Below are 27,221 nucleotides of genomic sequence, written 5' to 3' on the forward strand. Positions count from 1 at the left end.
TCCGAGCACAATTCAAAGTGTTGATGTTGACCTTTAAAGCCCTAAACGGCCTCGGTCCAGTATACCTGAAGGAGCGTCTCCACCTCCATTGTTCTTCCCGGACGCTGAGGTCCAGCGCCAAGGGCCTTCTGGCGGTTCCCTTGCTACGAGAAGCAAAGTTACAGGAACCAGGCAGAGGGCCTTTTGGTAGTGGCACCCGCCCTGTGGAACGCCCTCCCACCAGATGTAAAAGAGAAAAATAACTACCAAACTGTTAGAAGACATCTGAAGGCAGCCCTGTTTAGGGAAGCTTTTAATGTTTAATAGGTTATTGTATTTTAGTGTTCTGTTGGAAGCCGCCCAGAGTGGCTGGGGAAACCCAGCCAGATGGGCGGGGTATAAATAATAATAATAATAATAATAATAATAATAATAATAATAATTACCTGCACAAGCGACGCTGACACAAAACCCCGCACATACATTAAGTAAAATAGAAACATCACCACCTGACCCCACCCCACTTACCGTTCCCCCCACCTCTTTCCCCCTTTTCTTCCTAATGTAACACTAATGTCTCAACAAATGAAACTGATCTGTAGAAAATGTAACTTGGAAAAAGAGATGTTGCACATACTTTTGTAAATCAAGAAATCTTTAATAAAAAATACGTTTTTTTAAAAAAAGAAAACACTTTGCGCATGCAGCGTGAGTGCCATAGTTGTTGGTGGTCTGATATGGCTATTCAAGCACAGATGCTTTCAGTTGATGCCACTGCTCCTTCAGTTTCGTCTTTGTATGACTGGAAGCAAAAATGCAGTTGATGGCATTGTAGGAGATTTCCCAGATCTGTGCTTTGGACATTTGGAATGTGTCCGCAAGCAGCTGGTACTCCTGGCTCAGGTCAGTCGCAAAAACCCCCTTGTCGTCCGTCTGGCAGTAAAAGAAAATGGTAAAAGGGTTAATTTTATAGGCTTTGGGCACTTAAAGGATTGCATCACAGAATATTTTCCTAGCCAACAATGTAGACTGCCTTCCAAAAATACTTTTTATATAAACTTTCTGTTCCTGATGTCCCTGCTGAGGGCTGTCGCTTGTGAGGCCGGAAGGGCGTGGGGTGTGGGAGGTGCCAGAAAGGCCAGGATGAGATGGCTCAACCAGCAGCCATCCACCACGAGGGGAAGCAGAACTTCCATGCCCAGGGGCAGCAGACCTGGGAATGCTGCTTGCTAGATACAAAGTAGAGGGAAGGCTGTTCATGGACTTCCTGGAGGTAGCATGGTGTAAAGGTTGGAGTCTTGGGCTAGGACCTGGGAGACCAGGGTTCGAATCCCCGCTCGGCCATGAAGCGCACTGGGTGACCTTGGGCCTTTCAGCCTAGCCTAACTCACAGGGGACGCCACCTTGAGCTTATTGGAGAGGAAAAGTGGGCTATCAGTGTAATAAATAAATATCATTTGATTGGCTATTGTGGGAAATCAGAATGCTGCAACAGATGGCTCCTCCTGATCTGGCAAGGCTATTACAACATGTCAATGGGGGGGGGGGGGCTCCTCCCTATGCAGTGGTGTCCAAACTTTTTTTCAAAGAGGGCCAGATTGGATGAAGTGAAGGGCCTTGAGCTTTTTTTAGGATTGAAGTTCTTGAGGTTTTTTTACCCCAGGAAATAAACTGCCACAGGGGCCAGATTAAACCGACCGGCAGGCAGATTAGGCCCCAGAAACAGACTTTGGACATGCCTGCCCTATTGTTTTTGAAGAGGTTTTCCACCCTGACATCTTTGTGTGTCTGGTTAACGCAGAGTGCCTTACGCAAAGCACGATGGGATGACCCAGGTTGTACCAGAATCCGAAGTGGTGTTGGTCGCTAGAAGGCACCGTCTGGCTTTTGAGGTTTGATGTCAGGCAGAGTTCTGAGGAAGACGAGAGAAGTCTGGTTCAGAAGGGGTCAAACGGGGAGAGCAAGCATGGGAAGGCCAGCCAAAGCACTTGCCCTAAAGCGGACGTGGTCACCTCGCACGAGCAAAGCCTCATTCCAGCGCAGGTATAGCAGTGAAGACAAAGACGCAGACCCTAGTGTGGAGGCCTTGGCGTTGCTCTGGTTGTGTCTGCAGACTCCACATGAGATGGTGTCAGTAGTGGCATGTGGCACAGCCCACCTCCTGGGAGGAAGCCCTGGCTTGAGGGGGCTTCCACATGGAAACTGGCCCTGCATTCAAGAAAGGCTTTTCCCAGTGGAAGTGCCCCCAAATCCCCTTGTGAAGCTAGAAACAGAATGTTTGATGTGGACGTTGTGATGAAGGAAGAAGAGGAACAACGGTGCTCAGCACCAGCCACCTTCCTCCCCTCCTCTCACCAGGGCCTGAAAAAATGCTGCCACAGCCACAGTTGTCTTGGTAACCTCAGCTGAGCTCTCCCACCCAAGGGCGAAATGGCAAAGGAAAGTGAATCCCAGGGACCCTCCATCTTTCCTCCAACACCTTTCCTTACCTAGGGGTGTGCGATTTTGCCGAACCAGCTGCACAAGATCCCCTGAGGCCAATGATGAAGAATGAAGAAATGTACCGTGTCCAATTCTGTCAGGTGGCAGGCCCAGAAGAAGCCTGGTCTCCTCTTCCTGGTTTGGGATCTGAGAGAAGACACACAGATTAGCTATGCACTGTCTTTTGACTGTCCTGAACCCACCATTCAGCTTTGCTGGAGGACCCTCTTTGGGTTCCAGTATCACGAGGAAGGAAGAAAACCCCCACCGTGTTGCCCTTCTGCCCACTGTGCATAATCAGATGGGCCTCTGCTGTGATGCCCCGCGCTCACCTTCATCCCCTCAATGCATTTGCTCACCCACTGCGCACCTTTTCAAGTTCTATGAGCTGAAATAACCAGACCAACCAACCAAAACAAGAGCCCCATAAGATATATTGCAGGTTTTTTGGAAACAGTATGTAGTATATAAATGTTTGTTTTATTAAAACACAAAATCAAGTGTACAACAAAATCATCACAGAAAACATGTGTGAAATGTTGAAGCAGAGATGGGTACAGAGACATCAGTCAATACATTCCAGAGTTTTGGCAAAAGAGAAATTCTAACAAGTCTGTAAAAATCAAAACACCATAAAGATGGATATCCCTTATTTTCCAGAGGGATGAGGTGCCTTTTCAGCAAAGCTCAGTTTGTGAAGCTCTACATGTATTCCTCTATTTCACTGCATTATTCACAGCTATTTATAGGGGAGGCAGGGAAAGCTACGTGCTCTGATCCCAATCCTGATCAATATTGCATCCATCACAATTTAAAAAAGCCTAGACATATTAAATGCAATCACACACTGAATGCAAATAATTGTTTGTCCCTCTCCAAAATCAATTAGGATCCATCACCTCTCAGTTGAAGGTACACCAGCCCTCTTGGTTAGCCTATTCTGCTAAGTTCCATTTGTCCCTCACCATCTCCCTTTGAACACAGAAATATCAGCAGGGAAATGATAAGGGGGGGGGGGGAGTAGGGACAAAAACTGCAGCTTGAAAAAGGGAGGGGAGGAATGCCTAACTGGAGGTATAGAACAAACAAAAAAAAAGACAAATTGTGTACAGCTGGTGAACATGATTGCGAAAATGTATAAATTATTGTCGAAATTTCAAATGCAAGAAGAACAAATTAAAGTAGGCATGATCAAATGGGTGAGAAATTGTGGGTATAACATACAAATGGAACAGTGGGAAAATGTGTGGACTAAAGGGTTAAAATATACACTGTGTTATAAAAGGAAACTTTAATAAAACCATGTACCATTGATAAAATATCCCCAATACTTGTTGGAAATGTAAAGAACATGAAGGGACAGTCTATCATGCTTGGTGGACAAGTGAAAAAGCCAATAACTTTAGATACACATAAACAATGATATGGAGAATTTTGAGGGCTAACTTTCAATTGAACCCAGAACTCTTCCTGCTGGGACTTATGGATATACAAAAAAGAAAAAGGGAAAAAAAGACTATGGAACGTTGTTCCAATATATGATTAGGACAGTGAAACTTATATACACGAAGATTGAAAGATTAATCATTACCAACAATGGAGGAATGGTTATTAAAATTATTAGACTTAGCTGAGAGGGCAAAATTGACATGCTTAATCAGAGAAAAATCACTGTTAAGTTATTAAAGATTGGAAAGCTCTCATAGACCTTTTGCATGAAATAATGGCATTTTGGTTTGAAGGCTGAAGATAATGTTGGTTTATAGAAAGTAGTCATGCTGGGGATTATATTGGAGTGGATGAGTTGAATAATGTTTATATAGTTTGCTGACAGATGAAGAATTGTAAGTTCCTTAGTTTCTTAACTTTAATTTTTTTGTTCTCTCTCTCTTCCTTTCTTTTGTATCTGTGTTTTTATCTAAAGTAATGTTTTAGTCTGGATAAAAAAGATATGTGATAATAAACTTTGTATCTCTCTTTTTAAATTCTAATAAAATTTATTCAAACAAGAAGCAGATGATATAACCCCAGACAGGTACTCCAGCTTGCCGTTTCAAGCTGCCAGCTTGAAGGAGGAAATATAAAGGTTTGGGGAAAGATCAAGGATCCCTCCACTGCCTCCTCCTCCTCCTCTCCCCTCCACTGTTACCTGGGGCAGCCACATCCTCAGACCAGGGGTAGGCAAACTAAGGCCTGGGGACCAGATCTGGCCCAATAGCCTTCTAAGTCCGGCATGTGGACGGTCTGGGAATCAGCATGTTTTTACATGAATAGAATGTGTGCTTTTATTTAAAATGCATCTCTGGGTTATTTGTGTGGCACAGGAATTCGTTCACCCCCCACCCCTATATATATATATATATATATATATATATATATATATATATATATATAAATAAATATTTATTAAGGTTTTTTAATACAAATGCATAAATAATAAACAACATTACTTATATCATAACATAATTTCGCCACTTCTTTGGACTCCCTCACGTCTCCCGCTCTCACTTACATCGTTAAAAAAAAAAGTTTTTCCAAGCAAATTACCATCTTGTTTACAATCTTATATCCGCTCATTTAAATAGGATCTAGCAGTTCTCCAAAAGATTTATATTTTCCTTAATCTCACTTATCGTCGAATTCGGATCTAATTCAGTGGTGGACAATTATTTGTGATCTAGCATCCTTCTTAACATTCAACCAAAATACAATATTTTTGTAAATAAATCTTAAATTTCTTCCAGTCTTCTTCAACCTTCTCTTCTCCCACCCCCCACCCCAATATAGTCCACCCCCTCAAAGTCTGAGGGACAGTGGACCGGCCCCCTGCTGAAAAAGTTTGCTGACATGTGAGTATTTATAAACCTTCACCCCAAGAGAGACGAATCGTCGCCTTTTACTAATCGCAAGCAAGAATTATGAGCTGTGTGGAGTGAATTATTGACTGAAGAGAGGACTGATAAATATGGAGTGCGGAAGGAAAATTCTATGACGCAGTTGTTAATGGCGTCTTGCTAAGACAGGCTTGTCGACGAAATACGAGGAGAGGAGGACCAGGGTCATTGGAATGTAAATGATGGATTGAATGTGATAACCTGGCAGAGCCCCTTAGTGATATACGCGGCAAGCTGGGGAAAATTAATAGGACGGACCGAGGATAAATGTTTGAAGAAGGGGAGTAATGGCAGTTGTCCTTATGAGATATGACCTTTGGAGTGTGCAAAATCCATGCAGATGTTGTTTGTTCTTAACCTGCTTGTGAAGATTATCAGAGATTGCAAAGAAAGGAATACATGATAACAACAAGAAGATGAAGAAGTAATAAAGAGACTATCTGGACAGAGCTGGATAGAATCGTTTGATAAAAGCAGTAACAGAAGTGATGTTTTGATTATTGTTCGGAGCTTGATGTAAGGGTACCCCCAACAAAATTTAAAAATCTGGCTGTATAATTTGGAAGTAATGTGATTTGGAAATAATGTGATTGGATTGGCCCGTTAATAAAAATTATGTTTAAAAAAAGAAAAAAGTTTGCTGACCCCTGCCTCAGACTGTCCCAGTGGGAGAGACAGGAAGCAGGGCTAACTGCATCAGGGGCCTCGTTCCCTGAACCAGGCCAGCTGGCTAATACAGGAACTGCTATTTAGAAACTGGTGCCTCCGCACTGATTTTCCTCTTCCCTCCCTGTCCCTTTCCCCTTGCGTGTTGTGTTTTTTAAATTGTAAGCCTTGTAGTAAGCCACTTACAGGTACTACTAATTTATTTATTGCCCATGCACAGTTCCCATGTGGCCAGTGCAAACTGAACAAGTGGCCCCTACACAGGCGGGACTGTCACACTGCAGCTTTGCACCGTGGTGGCCTGCCAGTGCTGCGCTGATGGCAAAGACAACCTGTCTTCCAGGTGACGCAGGGAACCCTACACACATCACTTAAAATAAATAAATCCTGGTGCCACATTTAGCCTGAGAAGCTGCTCAATGAGCAAGTCCCGGCAGCAGAATGTTACCTCCGAAAGATGCAACGCCAGCTTCAGCCCGGCTTTTTTTGCTTCTAAAAGAGGCTCCAGAAAGTCCTTGCCATGTCCTGCCTTGAAGGTAAAGCAAAAATATAGCTTAGGAAAGAAGTTTACATAATTATGCAAGTCGTGGAGAATGTGGAGAGAGAAAAGTCCCGTCCCCCCCTTCGTAAGACTAGAACTTGTGGGCAGCCAGAGAAACCGAATGTTGGGAGGATTCAAGACAAAGCACCTCTTCAAGCAGCACAGAGTTGAACTATGGAAATTAAAGGTAAAGGGGCCCCTGACCATTAGGTCCAGTCGCAGCCGACTCTGGGGTTGCAGCGCTCATCTCGCTTTCTTGGCCGAGGGACCCGGCGTACAGCTTCTGTGTCATGTGGCCAGCAGGACTAAGCCGCTTCTGGCGAACCAGAGCAGCGCACGGAAACACCACTTACCTTCCCGCTGGAGCGGTAGCTATTTATCTACTTGCACTTGACATGCTTTTGAACTGCTAGGTTGGCAGGAGCAGGGACTGAGCAACGGGAGATCACCCCGTTGCAGGGATTCGAACCGCCAACCTTCCAATCGGCAAGTCCCAGGCTCTGTGGGTTAACCCACAGCGCCACCCGCGTCCCTAAACTATGGAACTTGGGTGGCTTTAAAAAAGGGGTTGGACAAATTCATGGAGGGGGCTCTGGAGGGCTCCTGGCCATGAGGGCTCTGCTCTGCCTCCAGAGCCAATGCCAGTTCCTGGAGGAGAGTCTTGTGCTCAAATCCTGCTTGCAGGTTTGACACAGGCACCTGGTTGGCCACTGTGAGAACAGGATGCTGGGCTAAATGGGCCATTGGCCTGATCCTGCAGGCTCTTCTTAGGTTCTTAAGATACAGGTGAACAGAAGCCTTAACACAGCCTCCACCAACCTGGTGCCCTCCAGCTGTTTTGCATTACAACTCTGCTCAGCTTGAGCCAGCACAGTCCCAGCATCCACTTATTTGTTTATTTCCCGCCATTCACCCGAAGGTCCCAAGGCAGGTCACAACACTCATGGTTTAAAGCAGGTTGATGAAGGCTGGCTTGAATCATGATAGAAACATATGATAGTTTGGGTGATGGCAGAGGTGTTTCTTTCTTCTTTTTAAAGGAAGCTTACTGAAGGGTTTCCACTGAGGTCCAAGCCTACCACCACTCCATCTGTGGAAAGCAGGAAATCTTCGGCGAGTTTGACTGTTTCCTTGGCAGCTGTTTGTCCTCCTCTTCTATCCACAGATAACAGAAACCTAGAATATAGATAGCTATATTATTGCAGAAGTAACAACCATTAGCTCACAAACGAGGACTGTGATGTAGGGACTGGTCCAGGTTGAAAACTGTACAGCGGCAGCCAACTTCTTTTCCTGCTCAAGTGAATGCAATTAGCTCCTTTCGCAGAAAAGGCCAGGGAGACAGGGCAAACACCAGATAAGCTTGGGGAATCCTTTGCTGGAGATTCAGCACTAGAATCAGTGGCATTTAAAACAAAAGGAGTCTGGCTAACAAACTTAAGTAAAGGTAAAGGTACCCCTGACCGTTAGGTCCAGTCGCGGACGACTCTGAGGATGCGCACTCATCTTGTTCTATAGGCTGAGGGAGACGGCGTTTGTCCGCACACAGCTTGACTAAGCCGCTTCTGGCGAACCAGAGCAGCGCACGGAAACGCTGGAGCGGTAGCTATTTATCTACTTGCACTTGACGTGCTTTTGAACTGCTAGGTGGGCAGGAGCAGGGACCAAGCAATGGGAGCTCACCCTGTCACAGGGATTCAAACTACTGACCTTCCAATCAGCAAGCCCAAGGCTCTGTGGTTTAGACCACAGCGCCACCCGTGTATCGCTTGCAAACTTACCTAACGTCTATATCCAAGCCATCTTCCTTGCATTGTCTTACACCCTCAAGTACAGCTTCCACATAGGTCCTTTTGGTCATACCTATGAAGAGAAGATCTGCATTCCTTTCAAACAGAAGGTATAAAGTGTTTTTGACACACACACACACACACACACAACCCTAGGGTTTTGTTTCCTGGTATGCCTTGACCTCAGTCATACCCCAATCCATATATCACTAAAGGTCAGGTCACAACTGACCGCCCCCCCCCCGGCTTTCGTTTCACAGGACTCAAGTGCAGACATTTGCCAAGCCAGGGTTGCACTACTGCAGAAAGCCACTGGGGTCAAAAAATGGCGGGGCTTTAGCTCCATCCTGAAAGCCAGGAGGTTCCAGGAAAGGGCACGAGATGAGGCTATTCAGACCAGCCCAGTCCAGTCCGGCCCACTGCACCAAAAACTTCTCCATGCCATTTAGTTATGAAGATGTGTGCTCTCGCATAGTCTCGTTTCTTCAGCTTGTAAGCTGCCTTGAGTATAGCAATGTAGAAAGCTGGTCTATCCCAATTAAAAAGGGAAATGAAATGAAATAAATAAAATCTATTCCCAATAGTTGTGGACTGCTTTTCACCCTAGAGGAGGAATCTAGGTGGGGAACCTCCACCAGCCCTGGCTTCCCCTTTGGCCCACAAGGGCTCCCCCCCCCCCGCCTTATGATGTCAGCTGTTGAGCGGGTAAGGGAGGGGCTTCAAGGCAAGACCTGGAGCTTGAAGTGAGCTGGAGCAAGAAGTGCTCCCCCCTGACCTCAGCTGGTGGTGGGGGGGGGGGAGAACATGCCTTGCTCCAGAAGGGGGGAGCACTTCTCCCTCACACAGCTGCCTTTTTCAACTGATGTTCTATAATAATTTATTTTATTTGTAGTTTTGCTGAGTGTGTTTTTTTTTAATGCAAGCATACCTTGAGTATGTTTTCTGTAAAGTGAAAAATAAATTGTTTCACTGAATGTATGTCTGTGGAAAGCAATGCCCCATCTTGGAAGGGAGTGGCTGTTGTGAGGTATCTGGATGTTCCACTCTCCCCAAATCCTGGCGAGGGAAGAGCATTTCTTCTTGGAGGAGAACTTGGGGGCAAGTTTTTTGCTTAGTGGCAAAGAGCAGGCAATTATAAATTGAAAGGGAAATTGTCACCCGTGGCCGGCTCATCTCTGGGCGTGCTCCTTAGCTCTAGGTACTTGACTCCATCAGCAGCAAATTCCTGGACAACATCTTTCATTACCTGAAATTATAGTGGTATTTTGAACCTAAAGGATATTCACAAAGCACACTGCCATCATTTCAAATCTCAAATTCACTCACATACCTGGTTCTACTTTTCAGAAATAATTCTTATATCATCATGAAATATAAATATATGCAAAATCTAGGATATAAAAGTTATGCTTCATATACAATTCATTTACAACCCTAACACTTCAAAAATACTGTAATGTGAATTGTGAAATAGTAAGACATGAGTTTGTAGTCATCTCCGCGCCTCTAAAAAGACTCCATCCATTAAGAATTCTTTTTATTAATGATTGGAATTCAGCTACCTACCACTTCACCAATTTTTAATAATTGCTCCAGCTGCCAAACCTTATTTAACCACACCTTACATGCTAATATTTTTCTGTTTCTTCAGTTCTTTGCAATGATCAGCTGTCCCTCAGTCTCAAAACAGCACACACAAGTCAGCCTCAAATCCTGTTCCGCCAGTAAGCTCACTGGGTGATCTTTGGCCAGTGATGATCACTGAGTCTAAACCTGCTCTGCTCCAAGGAGAACGTCTGAGCTGGGAAGGGCAAGAGATGGCTGTGTGCCCCACTCCGAGCTCCTTAAAGGGAAGGGTGGAAGAAAAGCAGAGATATATGTAAGTAATACACCAAGAATATAAAGCAAAAAACAACCCCATGCTTGGCCAGTGATTGATTCCTTTTCATCATCAGCAAAAGACTGATTCTATTCTATTCTATTCTTTGTATTTGCTTTCTGCATTTCTATTCCACCTTCTTTCCTCCAAAGAGCTCACGGTGGTCGGGCTAATTCTCCCCACCCCATTTCATCCCCCCAACATCCCTGTGCTACGCAAGGCTGAGAGGCAGCAACTGGCCAAAGGTCACACACCAGGCTTCATGGCTGAGTAGAGATTTGAACCCTGGTCCAACACTCAAAGCACCACACCAGGGGTTGGCAACCTAAGGCCCATAGGCCACAAGCGGCCCATGGGGATCATTTAACTGGCCCATGGATCCCCCCCACCCGCTCAGTTGGCTCCGGTGCGCCACGCTAAACCAGCATGGAGCAGAGCAGGGACCACCTTCTGCGATGCTGGCCGGCTTCCCATTGGCTGCAGGAAGCTCCATGCTATGAGAACACACATTAAAATTAAGTTTGAGTTAGCTTGCCATTAATATGTCTTCAGTCCTATTGGTAATCTGATGGATGATCTGGAACATCTGAAAACACCTAAAGAAAGAAAAGAGAATTGCAATGAATAGGCATTCATCAAAACAAAGGGAAAAGTGGCACACTCCCCCAAAATCAGCTTTTTGAGCTCGTTTCCAGAGATCACCTTTGTTTCAAATAGATTTCTGCATTTATCATGCATCCCTTCCCACACGCATGCACCTCTGAATTAAATGTACACATAAAAGGAATATTAAATATATAAATGATATAAATATAAATAAATATAAAATATAAAAAGGAAGACATGTCCTCAGCATTATAACCTAAAAAGACTCAGCACAAAAGAAAAATGGATAGGGAGGGAGGAGGAAAGAAACAAACCTAAAGTTCAAGCTCTTACAAGTTGTTCTAAAGACCAGCTGGGATGAAAGCATTCAAGGAAGAGAGGCTTCAAAAGAGCTGGTCCCTTGGATGCTGATGCAGAGGTCCTCATCCCTTCTCTGCTACAGCCTGACGCTGCCAATTAAGAGCATATGGCGGAGTTAATTATGCAGCGCAGGAGGAACAGGAGTGCCAAACAAAGAGTTTGGTTGGGAATTAGGGGGTGAGGATGCAGCATCAGGGCTGTGCTTCATCTGAAGGTCAGCTGCTGATGCTAGCACATTCAACCATGCACAAGGCCGAAGTTGCAGTACAAGGATTTCTCCTTGCATCTAAAGAGCAACACATCCATCTGACCAACAGGTGCAGAGGGTGGGAGGAGGCAGCCAGGCAGATGCTTCACCTAATAAATTCCAGCACGGGCCCTTAAGGCTCAGACTTGAGACATACTCACTCTTCCAGGCTTCTTCTCTTGCCCTTGTCAATCATGGTCATTCCATGAGGAACCTGAAGGTCTGGTTTCTGGACCATCAATTTCTTCATGGTAGCAGAACTGATGGAGCCATTCAGGTGGGCATGCAGCTCCTAATTCAGAAGCAAATATGTGCTCAACGCTCCCCAAATTTCATTAGAAACATTTTAAAAACACCCCCTTTCCCCCTGCCAGTTCACTCTCTTCCTTAACCTTATGCTGTCAGTTCTTATTTCTGGCCGCCTACACAACACAAGATCAGGGGCCTTTTTTTTAGGGCCGCATTCTCCTCTTGACAGCCTTCTGGGGGCCACAAGAAGTAGAAGGTGATAGCTTCAAGATGCTTCACAGGAAGAAATTCCTCAGTGGGATATATAAATTCTCTCTCATCATCCATCGGAACTGACTGGCAATAGGTTCATGAAAGACAAAAACAATTCTTTTTTACAGAACAAACCATTCACTTACAGAATGAACTGCATGCCGTGATGGTCACTCCCTCGGGTGGCTAAAAAATGGAGGGCTAGCAAGTGTAGAAGGTGTCTGACACCAAGACGGCTCAGCGAGGGGATTGGGAACAGGGACTGGCCAGAGCTCCTTTCAGCCGGGAGACCCTTGGCCCGCCAGCCAGATGCTCTCGGAAGGCGGCTCTTCGGCCTTGCCCGTTCTTCCTCGGCACGCCTCTCCCTCCCCGCCACACCGCCCGGCTCTCGCCTTGACTAGGCCGCGCCGCGAAGCTGCCGCTCCCCGGGCCGGGCGGAGCTCTCGGCAGGCCCCTGGCCGTGGGGAAGGCCTGGCCCCGGCGCCCCTCTCCCGCCCCGGCCTCACCACTTTGGGCAGCTCCCGGTAGAAGCCGCGCGCTCCCGGGGGCTCATCCGCCATCGCGGCGCCTCTGCCGGGCTGCCCTCGCGGGGCCCGCCCAGGAGCAGCACCGCCTCCCGGCCTCGCACGCGCCATCCAAGGCAGGCTCGCCAAAGGAGCCGGATCCTGGAAGCAACCATTCTGCCGAAGGACCCTCTTGCATTTGCCTTCTTTTGCAAAGTGACTGTCAGGTCACGCATCCGCTTTGCTGTGCGACTATGGCACCAAAATATGGATCAGTCCCACAGATGCTCTTGGTTTTCTACAGCTCCCCCCCGCCCCCCCCCCGTGCATCATTACACCAGAAAGGCCACCGGCCAGAGGTTTGCTGCATCACCACTGCACACAAAAACAGAATCCATGTGGCTTTACAGGTTGCCAGGCAGGGCTGCTGCTTTGGTGCTCAGCGCGAGAGGAGAAAAGGCTGCAATCTCTGTCCTCAGCAACGGCTGGGAGAGGTAAAGGTAAGACTCCGGGAGAGCTAAGGCCTGTCGAATTTGATACTGGGGTGCAGGGCCCACTCAGTTTTCAGGCCGAGGGAGCGCCAATGGCTGGGAGAACAGAGCTGCAAGTGCAATTGTGAAAGACATGGGAGTCTTTCTCCCATCAGCCTTAGAAGGTTTTTGCCCCACCAATTCTTATTCTTACAGGATACAGTGGTACCTCAGGTTACATAAGCTTCAGGTTACAGATTCTGCTAACCCAGAAATAGTACCTCGGGTTAAGAACTTTGCTTCAGGATGAGAACAGAAATCGTGCTTCGGCGGCTAAAGTGGTGCTTCAGGTTAAGAACAGTTTCAGGTTAAGTACGGACCTCTGGAACAAATTAAGTTCGTAACCCGAGGTACCACTGTATGGGAGTCATAATGTTAACTTTGGGTCCTCCCAAGTTTCATATCTGAGGCCAAAGCAGCAGAAGTCTCTGTGTTAATTTAATGGCTCTAGCCAAGTCTGCTTTTCTATACAGTACTTGCCTCCCAACCACCCTACCTTTGATCAGCATTGCTGTGGAAGGCATCTGGTGGGCTATAAATACAGGTGAAACTCAAAAAATTAGAATATTGTGGAAAAGTTCATTTATTTCAGTAATTGAACTTACAAGGTGAAACTAATATATGAGATAGACTCATGACATGCAAAGCGAGAAATGTCAAGCCTTTATTTGTTACAATTGTGATGTACGCCATAAACATCACAATTATAACAAATAAAGGCTTAACATATCTCGCTTTGCATGTCATGAGTCTATCTCATATTAGTTTCACCTTTTAAGTTCAATTACTGAAATAAATGAACTTTTCCACAATATTCTTATTTTTTGAGTTTCACCTGTAAAAGGCTTCACTGTACAGCTTAAGAAGAAGAAGAGTTTGGATTTGATATCCCGCCTTTCACTCCCCTTCAGGAGTCTCAAAGCGGCTAACATTCTCCTTTTCCTTCCTCCCCCACAACAAACACTCTGCGAGGTGAGTGGGGCTGAGAGACTTCAGAGAAGTGTGACTGGCCCAAGGTCACCCAGCAGCTGCAGGTGGAGGAGCGGAGACTCGAACCCGGTCCCCCAGATTACGAGTCTACCGCTCTTAACCACTACACCATGCTGGCTCTCAAGTCCAGGTGTATGCCCCTCCACTATACAAATGGCGGATTGAGCAGATGAGACCAATGGGTCCAATGGTAAAAAGGTGCCATACATGGAAGTGAGCCCATTAGGAAAAGGAAAAGTATTAAAGGAAATATGTGTGGTGAAAGAAAATTTTATTACAGTCATTATATTAGAAGACTCAACTTCTAAGGTTATCTAGCAATAACAATGTAACATTCAGTCCTGCAGGAGCCAAAGTATCAAGTTAAATTAACACATACACTGCATGTACCGTTCTCGGAAATAAAAAACTGAATGCAGGAGATAAACACATGTAATAAAAATTTAAAATCTGCTGCTCAATGGATTTACTCAGGGGGTAACAGAAAGATACTTTCTCTCCTTTTCTTCCTCTTCTTTATTTTCTTCCTTTTTTCTTATTTCTCTCCTCTAGATTAGTTTGGCTTTTATTGTATTTTATATTGAAAACATTTAATAAAAATTGATGATAAAAAGGGAACTTGCTAGACATGTAGTAAATTAGTTTACATCTGTCCAAGAAACAGAACTGCACAACTTAAAACATGTTTTTTCATAGAAAAAAAATTAAGTGCATTTAAAAAGCCAAAAGGAAACAAACTCCAGAAAAAAACCCATCATCCAATGATCCATTCATTTATTTTACCTTAAGTTAAAGGCAGTCTAAGTACAGATGCTGTACATTAAATATATGTGAAATATGGAACAAGTTCTCCTAGGTGTGTTTGTGTGTTTCCAAGTGCAATCCATCTCTGACGTTTCTTGCATTGATGGTTAGATGTAAAGTGAGCCGTCAGCAGGGCCCACATAACCAACGCCTATGAGCAGTACATCTATGAGAGTCCAGATTCCCAGGCCTCCAAAGCTGAAAAGTTTGCCCAGACCTTCTCTCCACTGGCCCAAGTAGAAACGATCAGCTCCAAAACCGCCAAGTGTGATGCTGCAAATACAACACAATTATGTCTGAGAAGCTGTCCAAATCCAGACATCCATTACTGATGCCAGCAGCAAAGCATTTAAATTATTTGTACCTGACAAATAGCATAATGTTGATTAACACTGACTTAAAAAATCATCTACTTTAAATGAGCCTACTAGTGATATAATTTTTTTAAAAAATGAAAACTTTGCACTTATTTTTACAGTTTAACACAAAATACTGGTAGTATCCCATTCTGCTTTCAAGACTCAGGACAGGCAGCATCCTTCAGAACTGCCTGAAGACAAAATAAAGTAACCAGGCTCCCTTGACCAGCTTAACCAAACATCAAGTCCAAAAAAGAAAGTACCATATTTTGTGCACCATAACACTCACTTTTTTCCTCCTAGAAAGTAAGGGGAAATGTCTGTGCGTGTTATGGAGGGAATGCCTATGGGTGGCGGGGGGGATCTGCTGCAGTCGTGAGCAGAGGATCCATGGTTCCCCTTCCTTCCCTCTTTCGTGGCTCGCTTTGAAACAGCAAAGCGGGAGAAGAGCCGCTGAGTGGGGAGGAGAGAGGGAAAGAGAGCCTGCTTCTTTAAAGGAGCAAAGCGGGAGAGGAGAGGAGCCGCTTACACGAGTGTAAGCGGCTCCTGTCCGGTTGGTTCCTTTAAAGCAAGCAGGCTCTCTGTCCCTCTCTCCTCCTCACTCAGCTTGCTAAATAGTAACAAAGTTTTTCAGCTTGCTAAGCTGTGGATGAGCGGGGAGGAGGGAGAAAAGCAGAGCCTGCTTGATTTAAAGGAGCAAAGTGGGAGAGGAGAGGAGAGGAGCCTTCCCCCCTTATACCCCTCTTCTTCATTATTAGCAGCATCTTTCTCCACACACCCCATGTGTGCTCCTTGTCCCTTGAGTGCTTTTCCTTCCCTCCCCACTTAAAACGTGGTTACAAAGCACGGATCCACATGGATCCTCAGGATTTTTGCACTGGGTCACCCCAAATTCACCATCAGATCACATAGCATGTCCATGGCTACATCCTGCACCAAAATAATCACGCACCCACTGTTGCCTGGGGCCACAGTGGTGCAAAAACGTGGTTACAAAGCATAGATGCACATGGATCCTCAGGATTTTTGCATTGGGCTACTCCAAACTCACTGTCAGATCACATGTCTGTGGCCACAGCATGAACCACAAAAATCATACATCCACTGTTTCGTTTAGAATATTTTTTTTCTTGTTTTCCATCCTTTAAAAACTATGTGCGTGTTATAGTCAGGTGCGTGCTATAGAGCGAAAAATACGAGTATTTTATTTAGAAAGCAGGTAATCCTATTCCTACCTTAAAGCCAAGGCAGTTGACCATTTATAGCCTCCTGTCCAGTTACAATAAAGCATCTTGGGGAAAGTACGGTTACCTTAAAATAAACAGACATTGAAATCATAAAGCCAAGACCACAAACAGGAATAGTGCTGCAGTGTGTGCTTTGAAATTATCTTAATTGATCTTATTGCAAAAACTGTGACAAATACTTTACAGCCCTGATTTAAGAGTGATATAGGCTGATCTGTTATCAGTATTGCATCTTTCCCCTTTTTATTCATTAGCATTATTTTTTGCATTTCTCCCAAGTCTGGTATTTTTGTCCCCAAAACATCTGTTAGAATTTTAGAGAATTCTTCAGGGACACTATCTTACTCAGGAGCCTTTTAGAGATCTTATCTCTTGTTGAATTTCAAGTGTGGTCAAAGAGGTACTTTCATAACTGATCAATTTTGGTCATAAGGACAAGATCCCGGATCAGAATCCTTTTCATGTTGAGGTGGCTCACCCATCATTTTCAACAGCTATGTAAAGGTAAAGGGACCCCTAACCTTTAGGTCCAGTCGTGACTGACTCTGGGGTTGTGGCGTTCATCTCGCTTTATTGGCCGAGGGAGCCGGCATACAGCTTCCGGGTCATGTGGCCAGCATGACTAAGCCGCTTCTGGCAAACCAGAGCAGCACACGGAAGCTACTTACACTCAACAGCTTCTTACCACTAAATTAGATGCCAACACACATAACTGATAAGCTGCGAGGCTTTTCCCTCTGCCTAGTGTCTGCACAAGTTGATTGTGATTATTTTTTGCAGTAAGGTCCAGCAATCATCTAATAACCAGAAACTTTTAGGAAGGTAGACAGTTACTACACTGTCTAACACCAAATGACCATCATGGTATCATATTACTTTAACTGTGGGCTAATAAGAACCCCCTGGGGTGTGAGAGAGAAAACCTTTACCAGGAAAAATGGGATTGGTGATCTGCATTACAATACCCTCTTGCTCCAAAGTGGTGGGCATGGGCAGGGATGGTTAGAACATCTATGCCTAGACCAATGCATATTACTTCATTTAATAAGCTGGATACCACACAGCTTAGTCATAACCTAAGATCCCAAACTTTTTCTTGGTCCGAACAAGATGCTCTGGAAATAGTGAATAATATTGTTCAGAAAGACGCCTTTCTTCTCCCCACGTCAAACACCCACACTAAGGCATTGCTTACCCAGACAATGAATATGATCCCGCACCGTGCAATTGGCACTATATCGTTCTCGTGGACAAGAGACCGTTTTGCAGTTTGTAGGATTGGAACAGACATAATCTGATGGAGGGAGCTGCCAGCAAAGCTGGCAAGTCATGTTGATTGTGAAAGTTTCTGGGCGATTGTTTTTCTCATCCTGCATGAGAATCAGAAATCTTAACTCACCCTTCCAGAAATAATACACAGGTTAACCAGAGAGGACTTACTGGAGTGTGACAGAATCACCAAATACACTTGATTTTTTGGAAGCTGAGAGCACCTAAGTTCTAGATACTTTTACTAAATTAAGCAAGCACAAAGTCAAACACATGAGCTGTTATGTGCCAAAAAAGAAAAGTCCTGTGGGAATATACTGAAGCATAAGCTTTCCTGGATTAGACTTCAACAGGTGCATGAAGGTTCACCCTCAACTGGTGTAGCTGCATGCATTATTTGAGGAAACTGATTGTCTAGACTCATTCCAATCTGGGTTAGTGACTGACTCTACCTTGGGTGCCCTAATGGACGACCCTTATTGAGGGAAGGACCTGGCTGCTTCTGCTTGATCTCACCTGCTTCTGATACAAGGGAGCATGGCATCTGCCTATACTCTCTGAAAGAAATGAGTATCAGGGGCATTGCTCTGGTCTCCTCTTCAGGGACAGTTCCAGCAGACGGCATTTAATAGTGTTTCTCAGCCCCTAGGCTCTTGAGCTGTGAGGTGCCACAGTGCACTATGTAGTCCCCAATGCTATTTAACATCTATATGAAGCCATTAGGAGTGGTCATTAGGAGATATGGAGCAAGGTGTCACCAGTACACTGATAAACCCAGCTCTCTTTCGCCGTAACATCTGAATCAGCAGAGGCTGTGCAAGCCCTGGGTCAGTGCCTGGGTGCAGTGGTGGGCTGGATAGCAGCCAACAGACTGAGTCTGAATCTTGACAAGACCAATGCACAATTTGTGAACACTTATTGAGTCTGTGTAATTGGTCAATTGCCTGCTTTGGGTAGAGAATGTACTTCCTCTGAAGGAGTGGACTTGTTGTCCGGGGGTCTCCTGGATCCATCTGTCACTAAGGTGACCTTAGTGGCTAGGAGTGCCTTCTAACAGCTTTGGCCATTTCTAGTCTGTGGCAGCTGGACCATCGTAGGTCATGCACCAAGGACCTCCCAATTGGTTTAGACCAGGGGTGGCCAACTCTCAAGAGGCTGCAATCTACTTTCAGAATTAAAAACTACCCCGTTTTTTTGAGGTTCAGCTCAAAGTTGTTGAGCTATTTTTAGGGAGGAAAGCCCTGTTTTGGGGCTGGGGTTAAAGGCAGGGGACAAAGGGGTAAAGTCACTCACAAAAAGATCGCTATGGATGAAAACAGCAGCACAGAGGAAGCTCCATCTTCCCTTCCAGAGATCAAACAATAGAGGGCGGGGCAAGGCAGGAGTCAGTTTTAGCAACACTAAGGAAAGGGAGCCAGAGATCTACCAAAACCTCACTGGGATCTACCAGCAGACCGCGATTGACCTGTTGACCTGATTGAGACCATCTATATAATCTTTTCAGCACTTGTTAACAACCTTCTTCTGCTTTCAACAAAACTTTGAAGTAGAGATTTTTATTTCAGTCTTTATCAGCACTGGATCAGAAACTGTATTTGTTTTGATTGCTGGTGCTTTTACTGTTTATCGCTTTGGGAAGAGTCTGTAAAACAGGATATGTCTTTTGGGGAAAAAATAATCTATAAATGCACATATGAAATGTTATAAGGGGTCATAGCAGCCAAACCCTACTGCTGACCACAAGCTGAGGTCTCTGTAATTAAAGTACAGAATTGAATCATCCCCCTATCAGATAGAAAGCAAATGTCTAGGCCCAACAGAATATCCCTTTCATCTATATCCAGCATCTCCTGAATAAGGTATCTATTCAATTACATATTTTACAAAGTAATTATTCTCCTTCAAACAAGTAAGGTGTAGTATTTCCGCAAGATTCATGTTCATATTACAAATGAACAAGCATTCTACTTACAACACAGTGGACCTGGGATCTGGCTTTACATTCAAAAACAGCAGTTTTGCCATAGATACAGGAGCAATTTGTTTCACAGTCCATACATCCTGGAGGCAGTCGGCTGCACAGTCCATTACTAGGGCATTGGGTCATATACGATGGGGTCACTGTGGCTTCTGAAGAATTAAAATCTGGTGAGAACAAAAGTTTCAGTATTCCCTAGAAAAAAACTAGGGAACAAAATATCTGAAATTCCTAGGTTGCTGAACACGAATGCCTAAGCAACTACTTTTTCCTAACCTGTTCAATTTACATTTCACCTATTTTAGTAATGTGCAGCCTATGCATGTTTACTCAGGAGTAAGATCCACTATAAGGCCCAAAGAATTTAATGGCTCTCCCTTATATGCAAGTTATTTTTAGGATTAGGAAGATATGACTGTCTTAAACTGAGCCAGAACATTAGACCATCTAGCTCAGTATTGTCTACACTAGAATGCCCTGTGGCCTTCTAAATATGGTTGGAATCCAATCCTGATTAGTCCCAACCAGCAAGCCTAATGGTCAGGGTTGCTGAGAGCTGTACTCCAGCAATATCTGGAGGGTCTACAATGACAGGTGTCTTTCCCAGCCTTGCATGAAGAAGAAGAAGAAGAAGAAGAAGAAGAAGAAGAAGAGGAGTTTGGATTTGATACCCCGCCTTTCACTCCCCTTAAGGAGTCTCAAAGCAGCTAACAATCTCCTTTCCCTTCCTCCCCCACAATAAACACTCTGCGAGGTGAGTGGGGCTGAGAGACTTCAGAGAAGTGTGACTGGCCCAAGGTCACCCAGCAGCTGCATGTGGAGGAGCGGAGACGCGAACCCGGTTCCCCAGATTACGAGACTACTGCTCTTAACCACTACACCACACTGGCTCTCTGATGGGCACAGAACTGGGGACCTTTTGCATAACCCCAGCATTTTTCACAATTCAGATACATTTCTATGGGGAAAGTTATGGGTCACATTCAAATGAAAAGGCAAGTGACTGACTCACAGGCTATATAGAATTAAGTATATTAATACTCAAACAAAAAAGTCAGGTAAGCATTGAGAAATATTACTGGATTATCATTTTGAAACACGAAGCGTATTTAAGTACCATAGCTACTACACAAATAGGAGCTGCATCCATGGAGAGGGATGGACTCACACAAGGGAAAGTGAAAAGAGAAAGTACTCTGGCATTTATCAATGCCATATGGTAATAGTATTTGTAATCACATGCATGACATTCAGACTTGCTCACAATAATTCATGCTGGTTCCTTTGCTCAATTGGTGGCAACACCTTTCAGTTTCATTAGTGTTCTTTGGCTCTTAGTAGGAGATAATCAACAGCTTCTTTATCTGCAGGGTACAATTGTTTTGTTTCCAAATGAAAGACCTCCTTCATTTTTAAGTTCAAGAAAATTATTTTTGCTTCCTTGAGCCACTCAATGGGCTTTATCCACAGAAAAAGCTTTGGCTTCTAGTGTTAGAAATGCCTCCCAGTAAGTGCTTTTGGGAAACAACAACAGCAGTGGTTCCTGCCCTCCTTGTGGGCGTCCCAGAGGCATCTGGTTGGTCACTGCGGGAAACAGCATGCTGGACTAGATGAACCCTTGATCAGATCCAGCAGGGCTCTTCTTATGTTTTTGTTTCCTGTACAGGGGACCAAACAGTCCATTTCCCTCCCATTAAGGGCCACATTATATAGTATGCACAAGTGGAACACGCCCATGTGGAACAGATTGTTGGTGGCAGCTTGGGGCAGTGTTCACAAGAGAGACTCTGAGTTGCAAAATACTATGATCTTAAGGATCAAGATATAACAGAACGGTGTGTCTTCTCTCATTAGCAAATGTAAAGCCCTAATTTTCTAGCTATTTCTTACATTTGAGAATTTGTTTCTAGAAATTAGGGTGTGTGTTTTTTACATGGAGGAAGTGGGATGGAGAGTCCTTCAGAAATAAGCTGTTCTGTAGGCAAATATATCTCACAAACCTCTAAAGATCTGTGCAGAGTAAGGTTTACAAAGACATACATTTTCATTCTAAGAAGTACAAGATGGAATGGAAAAAAAAATACATACCTGATACTTTAGACACTGGAATGTGTGTGCTTGTAGGAACTATTGCAACCTTTGCCAGCTGAGCTTGTGGATGAGAGTGTTCTAAGCTCAGTGATCCTGGGGGTGGGGTGGGGGAAAAGAAACACAAAATACTAACAGGATTCAAAGCATGTTTAGTTACGACTTGGAAGCAACAGTGTGGTCCAGAGCATCAGGCTTGGGTTCAAATCCCTTGTGTGTTCAAAAGAAAGTGGTGCTGATAAGATAAAGTGGCTTGAATTGCTCAGTACACTCCTCCTCTAGAGGCTAGTTGCCAACGCTGTACTGAGTGACTTTCTCTGCCCAGGGAACTATTACTCTGTAATAGTGCTGTCCCTCAGAATGTATTTCTCATCTTCCTCACCCTAACCCAGGACCTCCAGTCCAAGGAGTAGCACTGTGATCTTGCCACACTTATTTCAATTTGCATTTTAAAAGTGTGGGTAGTTCAGACCCATGAGCCAGTAAGTTAAATTACACAACAGCATCACTACTTTGAATTAAGGTGCTGAATTGCGAAGGAGAGAGAGAAGAAACACTGCCTGGTATTTGCACCTTTGACAACAGGTGTCTCGGATCTTTCAAGGCCTCTTAATGATGCACAGCACAACAACTGAGACGTTTGTCTGTGCTGGACATGACTTGTTTAAAAAAGTCCTACAGTAGCAAGACTGGATAAGACCTTGTAGCGTTCCTCAGACCTTGTGGGGGGGCCGGACTATATTTTGGGCAAAAATAATAATGAACAAATTCCTATGCCCTACGGATAACCCAGAGATGCATTTTAAATAAAAGCACACATTCTACTCATGTAAAAACACCAGGCAGGCCCCACAAATAACCCAGAGATGCATTTTAAATAAAAGCACACATTCTACTCATGTAAAAACACGCTGATTCCTGGACCATCTGCAGGTCGGATTGAGAAGGCAACTGGGCCGCATCCGGCCCCCGGGCCTTAGGTTGCCTACCCCTGTCCTAAAGCAACACTGCCAATCACAGCAAAGGGTAGCAGTGAGAAGCCCCAAAGACTGACTTGAATATAATAGGTTTGCAGTTCCTCATAACCAGATTCGGGAATAACGTAAGAAGAGCCCTGACGGGTCACAAGAAAGGCCCATCTGGTCCAGCATCCTGTTCTTGGAGTGGTGAACCAGATGCCTATGGGAAGCCTGGAAACAGGATCTGAGCACAGCATTCTCCCCAACCGCAGTTCCCAGCAACGGGTATTCAGAGGCATACCCTTTAATCTAGCTTTGTATATTAGCCCCCTCACTCCCTGCATGCAATTCCTGGTCACCTATGGCGACCAGGTAATACTTAAACACAAGAAAGACTGTGTCTGCCTCCATATCCTGAAGTAACAAAACCCAGGTATATATTAACAAAATAAAAACATGACTCCCCCCCCCACTTCATTTCGCTCTCCTTTCTTGGTTGTTTCTCCGCCCACTCCCATCATCCCAATGCCAGTTTCTATAGTGTAGGCCTGTGGGGGCAGAGACCTGTTCTCTTAAGGTTTGGAGAGAATGACACAGCACCAGGCTGAAAGAGGCTGTTCTGGCCTCTCGGCTTCTGGGCAAACGCCAGTGCAGCAGAGCCCGGGAACATTCCCCGGAGAGAGACCCCGGGGCCAGGCCTCCGTCCCGGAGAGGCAGCCTCACGGCAGAGGCCCGGGCGCCCCCCGAGCGCGTGCAGAGTGCAAGGGCCCCGCCCCCCCCCCGGAGCCCCATTGGTGGGCCTGCGAAGCGGCCGGCCTGGCACTCACCCCGCCCGGAGAGGACGTAGAGCTGCGAGAGGAAGAGGGCGACGCGGCACAGCCTCTCCAGCGCCCGCAGCGCCGCCACCGCCGCCGCCATCTTGGCCTCATCCGGGGACTCCGCTCGGCTCCACGCAGGCGCCAACCCCAAGAGCCCGCGGGGCAGGCCGGGCCGTGCTCTCTGCTGCCACCACGAGGCCGGGAGCAGCGTGGCCTGTCTTAGCAGCAGGCGCCAGAGACCCCTGGGGTCATCCAGTCCGACCCCATGCAATGCCCAACGTGGGGCTCCAACCCATGACTCTGAGAGATGCACATCCAGGCACCCAGTTATCATTTATAAGGAGCAGGGGAGAAATCCCTTAAAAACCTCCTGGCTGCGTCTCAAAGGCAAGAGAAGGAAAGGACAAAGGCTTTTGCCTGGAGCCTATAAATATAATGATGGCGCCTGGCGAGGCTTCCTGAGGAGCGCATCCCACCAACGGAGCCCCCACCCCCTTCCTTCTTCTTGTCCTGCAGGGACCCTGTGAGACAGACGGGGAGGGCAGGAAGGAAGCCCACCAAGGCGGCGCTGGAAGGCACCAGGGACTGTGGGGAATGGAAGGTGGCTCTGGCACAGGCCGGCTGCTCCCTTAGTCTGTGGAGAACATCAACAAGGGAGGGAGAGACCAGCCTGGCCCCATCCGTTGGTAAAAGAAACAAGTCGCCAATTAATTGCCTTTTCAAGCAAGGGCAGCAGCATCAAGGGGAGATTGGCCTGGCCAGAACTGGACATAAATATCCCCTTATAGCTCCTCACTTTGTTCTGGGCCTGTGGAACTGATACCCCACCTCCTCTTTCCTTTCCTCTCCCCTTGTGCGTATTGTCCTTTTAGTTTGAAAGTCAGACCTGATTCAAGCAGGACCCTTTTTAAAAAAAAACCCATGAGCCACTTGGGGAGACAACTGCTTGAGAAACAGGATAAAAATCTAGGAAACGGGCACTTCACCTCCTCTTGCTCCCAAGGGTACTGATTTGAACTTCATGAATTCCATTGAAGCCCACATGACTAGCAACCATGGGAACTCCTCTTCCCCTGTTTTGTCTGATCCTCTAAAGCCATTTAAATTAGGATGTTTACCACATCTTGATGCAGCAGATTCAGTAAGTGATTGGGCATGTTGTGTGAAACAGTACTGTTGTCTTTCTGGACACTGTCCACTAATTGAAAACCTTGAGGAGTTCAAGCACTGAGGGGAGCAGAAGGCCCTAACTGCTTTTTTGTACTATGCATAATAGTACAAACTTCAGTTAATTAGGCTTTTCACCCCAGGCATCAAAGACCAGCCCACACTGGTTCAGGGGCTACACATAAAGAAACACTTCAATAATTTGTCCAGAGGAATTGTGTCTTTGTAAAGTGCCACCATTTTTTAAAAGCCAAGCAAACAAACACGTCCATATTTTAAAAGATGTAGCAATCAAGATTATCATTTTCTCAAATATGAAGCATGAAGTGCTGGTTTTCCTTTTGCCCCTGTGCAAGGCACTGACATATCAAATCAGTATTGTAGCTTTCTCTATGCAGGAACACTGTACATTTTAATAATAATAATAATAATAATGTATACTTTAAGGTACAGTAGTGATAATTCTGACTTGAATGCATTATTTCAAATAAGAAAGTTACTTATAGAAAAAAGAGGCAACTCATGCTGATTATAATGTAATTTTATTCAAAAGCTTCTATGTGGGCTTATTCATTGCTCTAAAGTGAGGGAAAGCAACTCTAATTTGTCAGAATTTGCTTTTAAAAAAATAAGAACACGTTATAAGGCTCAATCCATCAGGAAGGTGCACACCCAATGAAATGGACCAAACAACCTGTTCCGTTTCAATGAGGCTCCAGCAGGACTTCCTGATGGATTGTGCCCGCAAAGCGACAATGCTACGTAAATATGGAGATCTCCCATTTGTGCTACACAGAACTGTAGCATAACCTTACATATAAGCCAGTTCTCGGCACAATGTATAACTTGACACCAGTGAAAGGCTATTCGAGTTCCACACTTGGGAGTCACTCTTCACTTGACTGATGCATCATGGAGTCTTTTCCTTTCAACCCAGACGCTATTATTTTGCAACATGACCTCTAAACATAAAGGCAACTCCAACATATTGATGAGAGAATCTAATATGAACAGGTGAGGTTGCCACAAATAAGATTGCTCAGACAGGCTCAAAATAACTTGCACACTAGCTCACAAAAAGTTGCATTTTGAGGATATGTTACTCTCCTCAGAAAACAGTAGCAGTAACAGAACTTCTGTATGAACCTCCCCAGGCCTTTCATTCTATGAAAGGGAGATTTGCTGTGTAATTTTGAAGTGTTTTTTTAAAGCAAGATGCCTGTGGTATCTAATAATGCTGCTTCTTCTTTTTACAGTTTATACAACAGCTTCAAGGAGTTTTGTGTCACCTTAAAGACTAACAAATTTATTATGCTATAAACTTTCATGGACTACCATCAACTTCTGCAGATGCAAGAAGCTGATAACCTGAGTAACAGGTGTTGAGTTATGGTTCAACTTGTGCCATAATAAATAAATAAATAAAATTGTTAGGGATGCATTCAACTAAATTATATTCAGAGGAGACCCCTTGAAATTAATTGGCCAGTTAGTTTGTCCATTATTTTCACTGCATCTACTATGAGTATTTACAGCATTTATATACTGTCTTTTTGTCAGTTTACAATTTTAAAGCACTAAAACAAATAATATAAAATGTAAACTGTGGAGAAGGTTCTGAAGTTGTCTTTGCCTGCTCCCATCACATGATTCATCCTTCCTGTAAGACTAACCCTGTAACACAACCCTAAGTCTTTAAGGTAATACAAGCCTCTTGGTTGTCTTTGCTACCCATCTGGAAATTGTTTCAAAAGAACCTGCATCACCTACATGTTTAGTTTTCTGAATGTCATGATGTACTATAGCATCAAACTACTGCCTTGATGGAGGGCTGCAGTCCTAAATGTACTTGCCAGGAAGTAAAGCCCACCAAGCATAGTGGAGCTAAATTCAAGGTGAACACATTTATGATAGAGCCAATATTTCACCTTTCAGTACACTCTCCATTAGCAATAACTAGAATTCCTCTTCTGCATGTAAAGTGTGTGATGCTTTCAATGCCTTTAGCTTTTCAATGGCAGATGTGACTGAAACTTCTCCATGGACCTTGTTGTCTCTTGTTCGCACATTCACAGCATTATTAGTTTTCTCCTTTTCTCCAACCACTGCAAGAAACAACGCAGAGCAATGTTACTTGGCACACAGCCACAATGCCTTGTACCGCGACAGTGCTACACACTTACTCAATAAGATGTCCTACTGGATTCAGTAGGGTAATTTCTGAGCAATGCTGTGGCTCACACTAAGATTTATGAGGCCCATGAAAATCCACAGATGTACTTTTTCAGAATATATCCTGTGGCTATAATTTATTTACTCACATGAACTATCAATTCACGTACTTCTCTCTCAAACATATATAATTTATACACACAGTGTGTACTGCCTTCTATTGTGATGATGCTACGGTCTCCCTTTTCTACTCTCGCCAATCAACAAAGGCCTTGTGCACTGACAGATTGTTACACTGCTCAATGGTTCAATTGTTACGAACATTCTATATCACCACTGGAGCTCAACAAATGCCTAGCAAGTTCTGATATCAAGCTACTAAACTCAGAGAAC

The 27,221-nt window shown here is 44.8% G+C and overlaps 3 protein-coding genes across 12 annotated transcripts in view; all 3 read right to left on the bottom strand.

The window, feature by feature from the left end:
- The window catches only part of MAPDA (N6-Methyl-AMP deaminase), a 42,325-nt gene extending 29,818 nt beyond the window's left edge, over positions 1-12,507 (bottom strand). The window contains exons 1-11 of one of the 7 annotated variants that reach the window (XM_083712236.1): positions 12,451-12,482; positions 11,836-12,028; positions 11,605-11,735; positions 10,766-10,826; positions 9,510-9,597; positions 8,343-8,424; positions 7,611-7,737; positions 6,469-6,549; positions 2,469-2,607; positions 1,791-1,891; positions 617-912 (exon numbers count right to left, since the gene is read on the bottom strand). In XM_083712236.1, coding sequence (XP_083568362.1) covers positions 721-912; positions 1,791-1,891; positions 2,469-2,607; positions 6,469-6,549; positions 7,611-7,737; positions 8,343-8,424; positions 9,510-9,597; positions 10,766-10,826; positions 11,605-11,693 — 960 coding nt within the window. In that variant the 5' untranslated portion in view covers positions 11,694-11,735; positions 11,836-12,028; positions 12,451-12,482 and the 3' untranslated portion in view covers positions 617-720. Of the gene's footprint in view, positions 1-616; positions 913-1,790; positions 1,892-2,437; positions 2,608-6,468; positions 6,550-7,610; positions 7,738-8,342; positions 8,425-9,509; positions 9,598-10,765; positions 10,827-11,150; positions 11,286-11,604; positions 11,789-11,835; positions 12,029-12,090; positions 12,136-12,450 lie in introns of those variants that run through there. The other 6 variants (XM_083712235.1, XM_083712234.1, XM_083712231.1 and 3 more) reach the window with 6 other exon arrangements.
- A 1,714-nt stretch (positions 12,508-14,221) lies between these two features.
- TM2D3 (TM2 domain containing 3) lies at positions 14,222-23,615 on the bottom strand. Of its 2 annotated transcripts, none has more exons than XM_083712259.1 (6): positions 23,499-23,615; positions 21,713-21,808; positions 19,619-19,776; positions 17,573-17,747; positions 16,366-16,441; positions 14,222-15,044 (listed from the first exon to the last, which is right to left on the bottom strand). In XM_083712259.1, the coding sequence occupies exons 1-6, from the start codon at positions 23,587-23,589 to the stop codon at positions 14,879-14,881; spliced, it is 762 nt and encodes a 253-aa protein (XP_083568385.1). In that variant the 5' UTR covers positions 23,590-23,615; the 3' UTR covers positions 14,222-14,878. The 2 variants fall into 2 exon arrangements, with proteins under 2 accessions (XP_083568385.1, XP_083568384.1); XM_083712258.1 differs by having other exon boundaries at positions 19,619-19,791.
- Positions 23,616-25,179: 1,564 nt separating this feature from the next.
- Positions 25,180-27,221, bottom strand: part of TARS3 (threonyl-tRNA synthetase 3) — a 30,367-nt gene continuing 28,325 nt past the window's right edge. For all 3 annotated transcript variants that reach the window (XM_083712180.1, XM_083712179.1, XM_083712181.1), the window contains exon 19: positions 25,180-26,761. In XM_083712180.1, coding sequence (XP_083568306.1) covers positions 26,613-26,761 — 149 coding nt within the window. In that variant the 3' untranslated portion in view covers positions 25,180-26,612. The remainder of the gene's footprint in view (positions 26,762-27,221) is intronic.

The sequence above is a fragment of the Podarcis gaigeae genome (genome assembly GCF_964106915.1).
Source record: "Podarcis gaigeae genome assembly, chromosome: 14".
Lineage (NCBI taxonomy): Eukaryota > Metazoa > Chordata > Lepidosauria > Squamata > Lacertidae > Podarcis > Podarcis gaigeae.

Excerpts from the sequence above, each read along its gene's own strand:
- TM2D3 (XM_083712258.1), bottom strand. The coding sequence starts at position 23,589 with ATGGCGGCGGCGGTGGCGGCGCTGCGGGCGCTGGAGAGGCTGTGCCGC. Across the intron at positions 16,442-17,572 it reads GGATCATATTCATTGTCTGG|GTAACCGTACTTTCCCCAAG; the intron begins GTAAGCAATGCC and ends GTTTATTTTAAG. Across the intron at positions 15,045-16,365 it reads TCAACTGCCTTGGCTTTAAG|CATCACACTTGGCGGTTTTG; the intron begins GTAGGAATAGGA and ends TTGTATTTGCAG.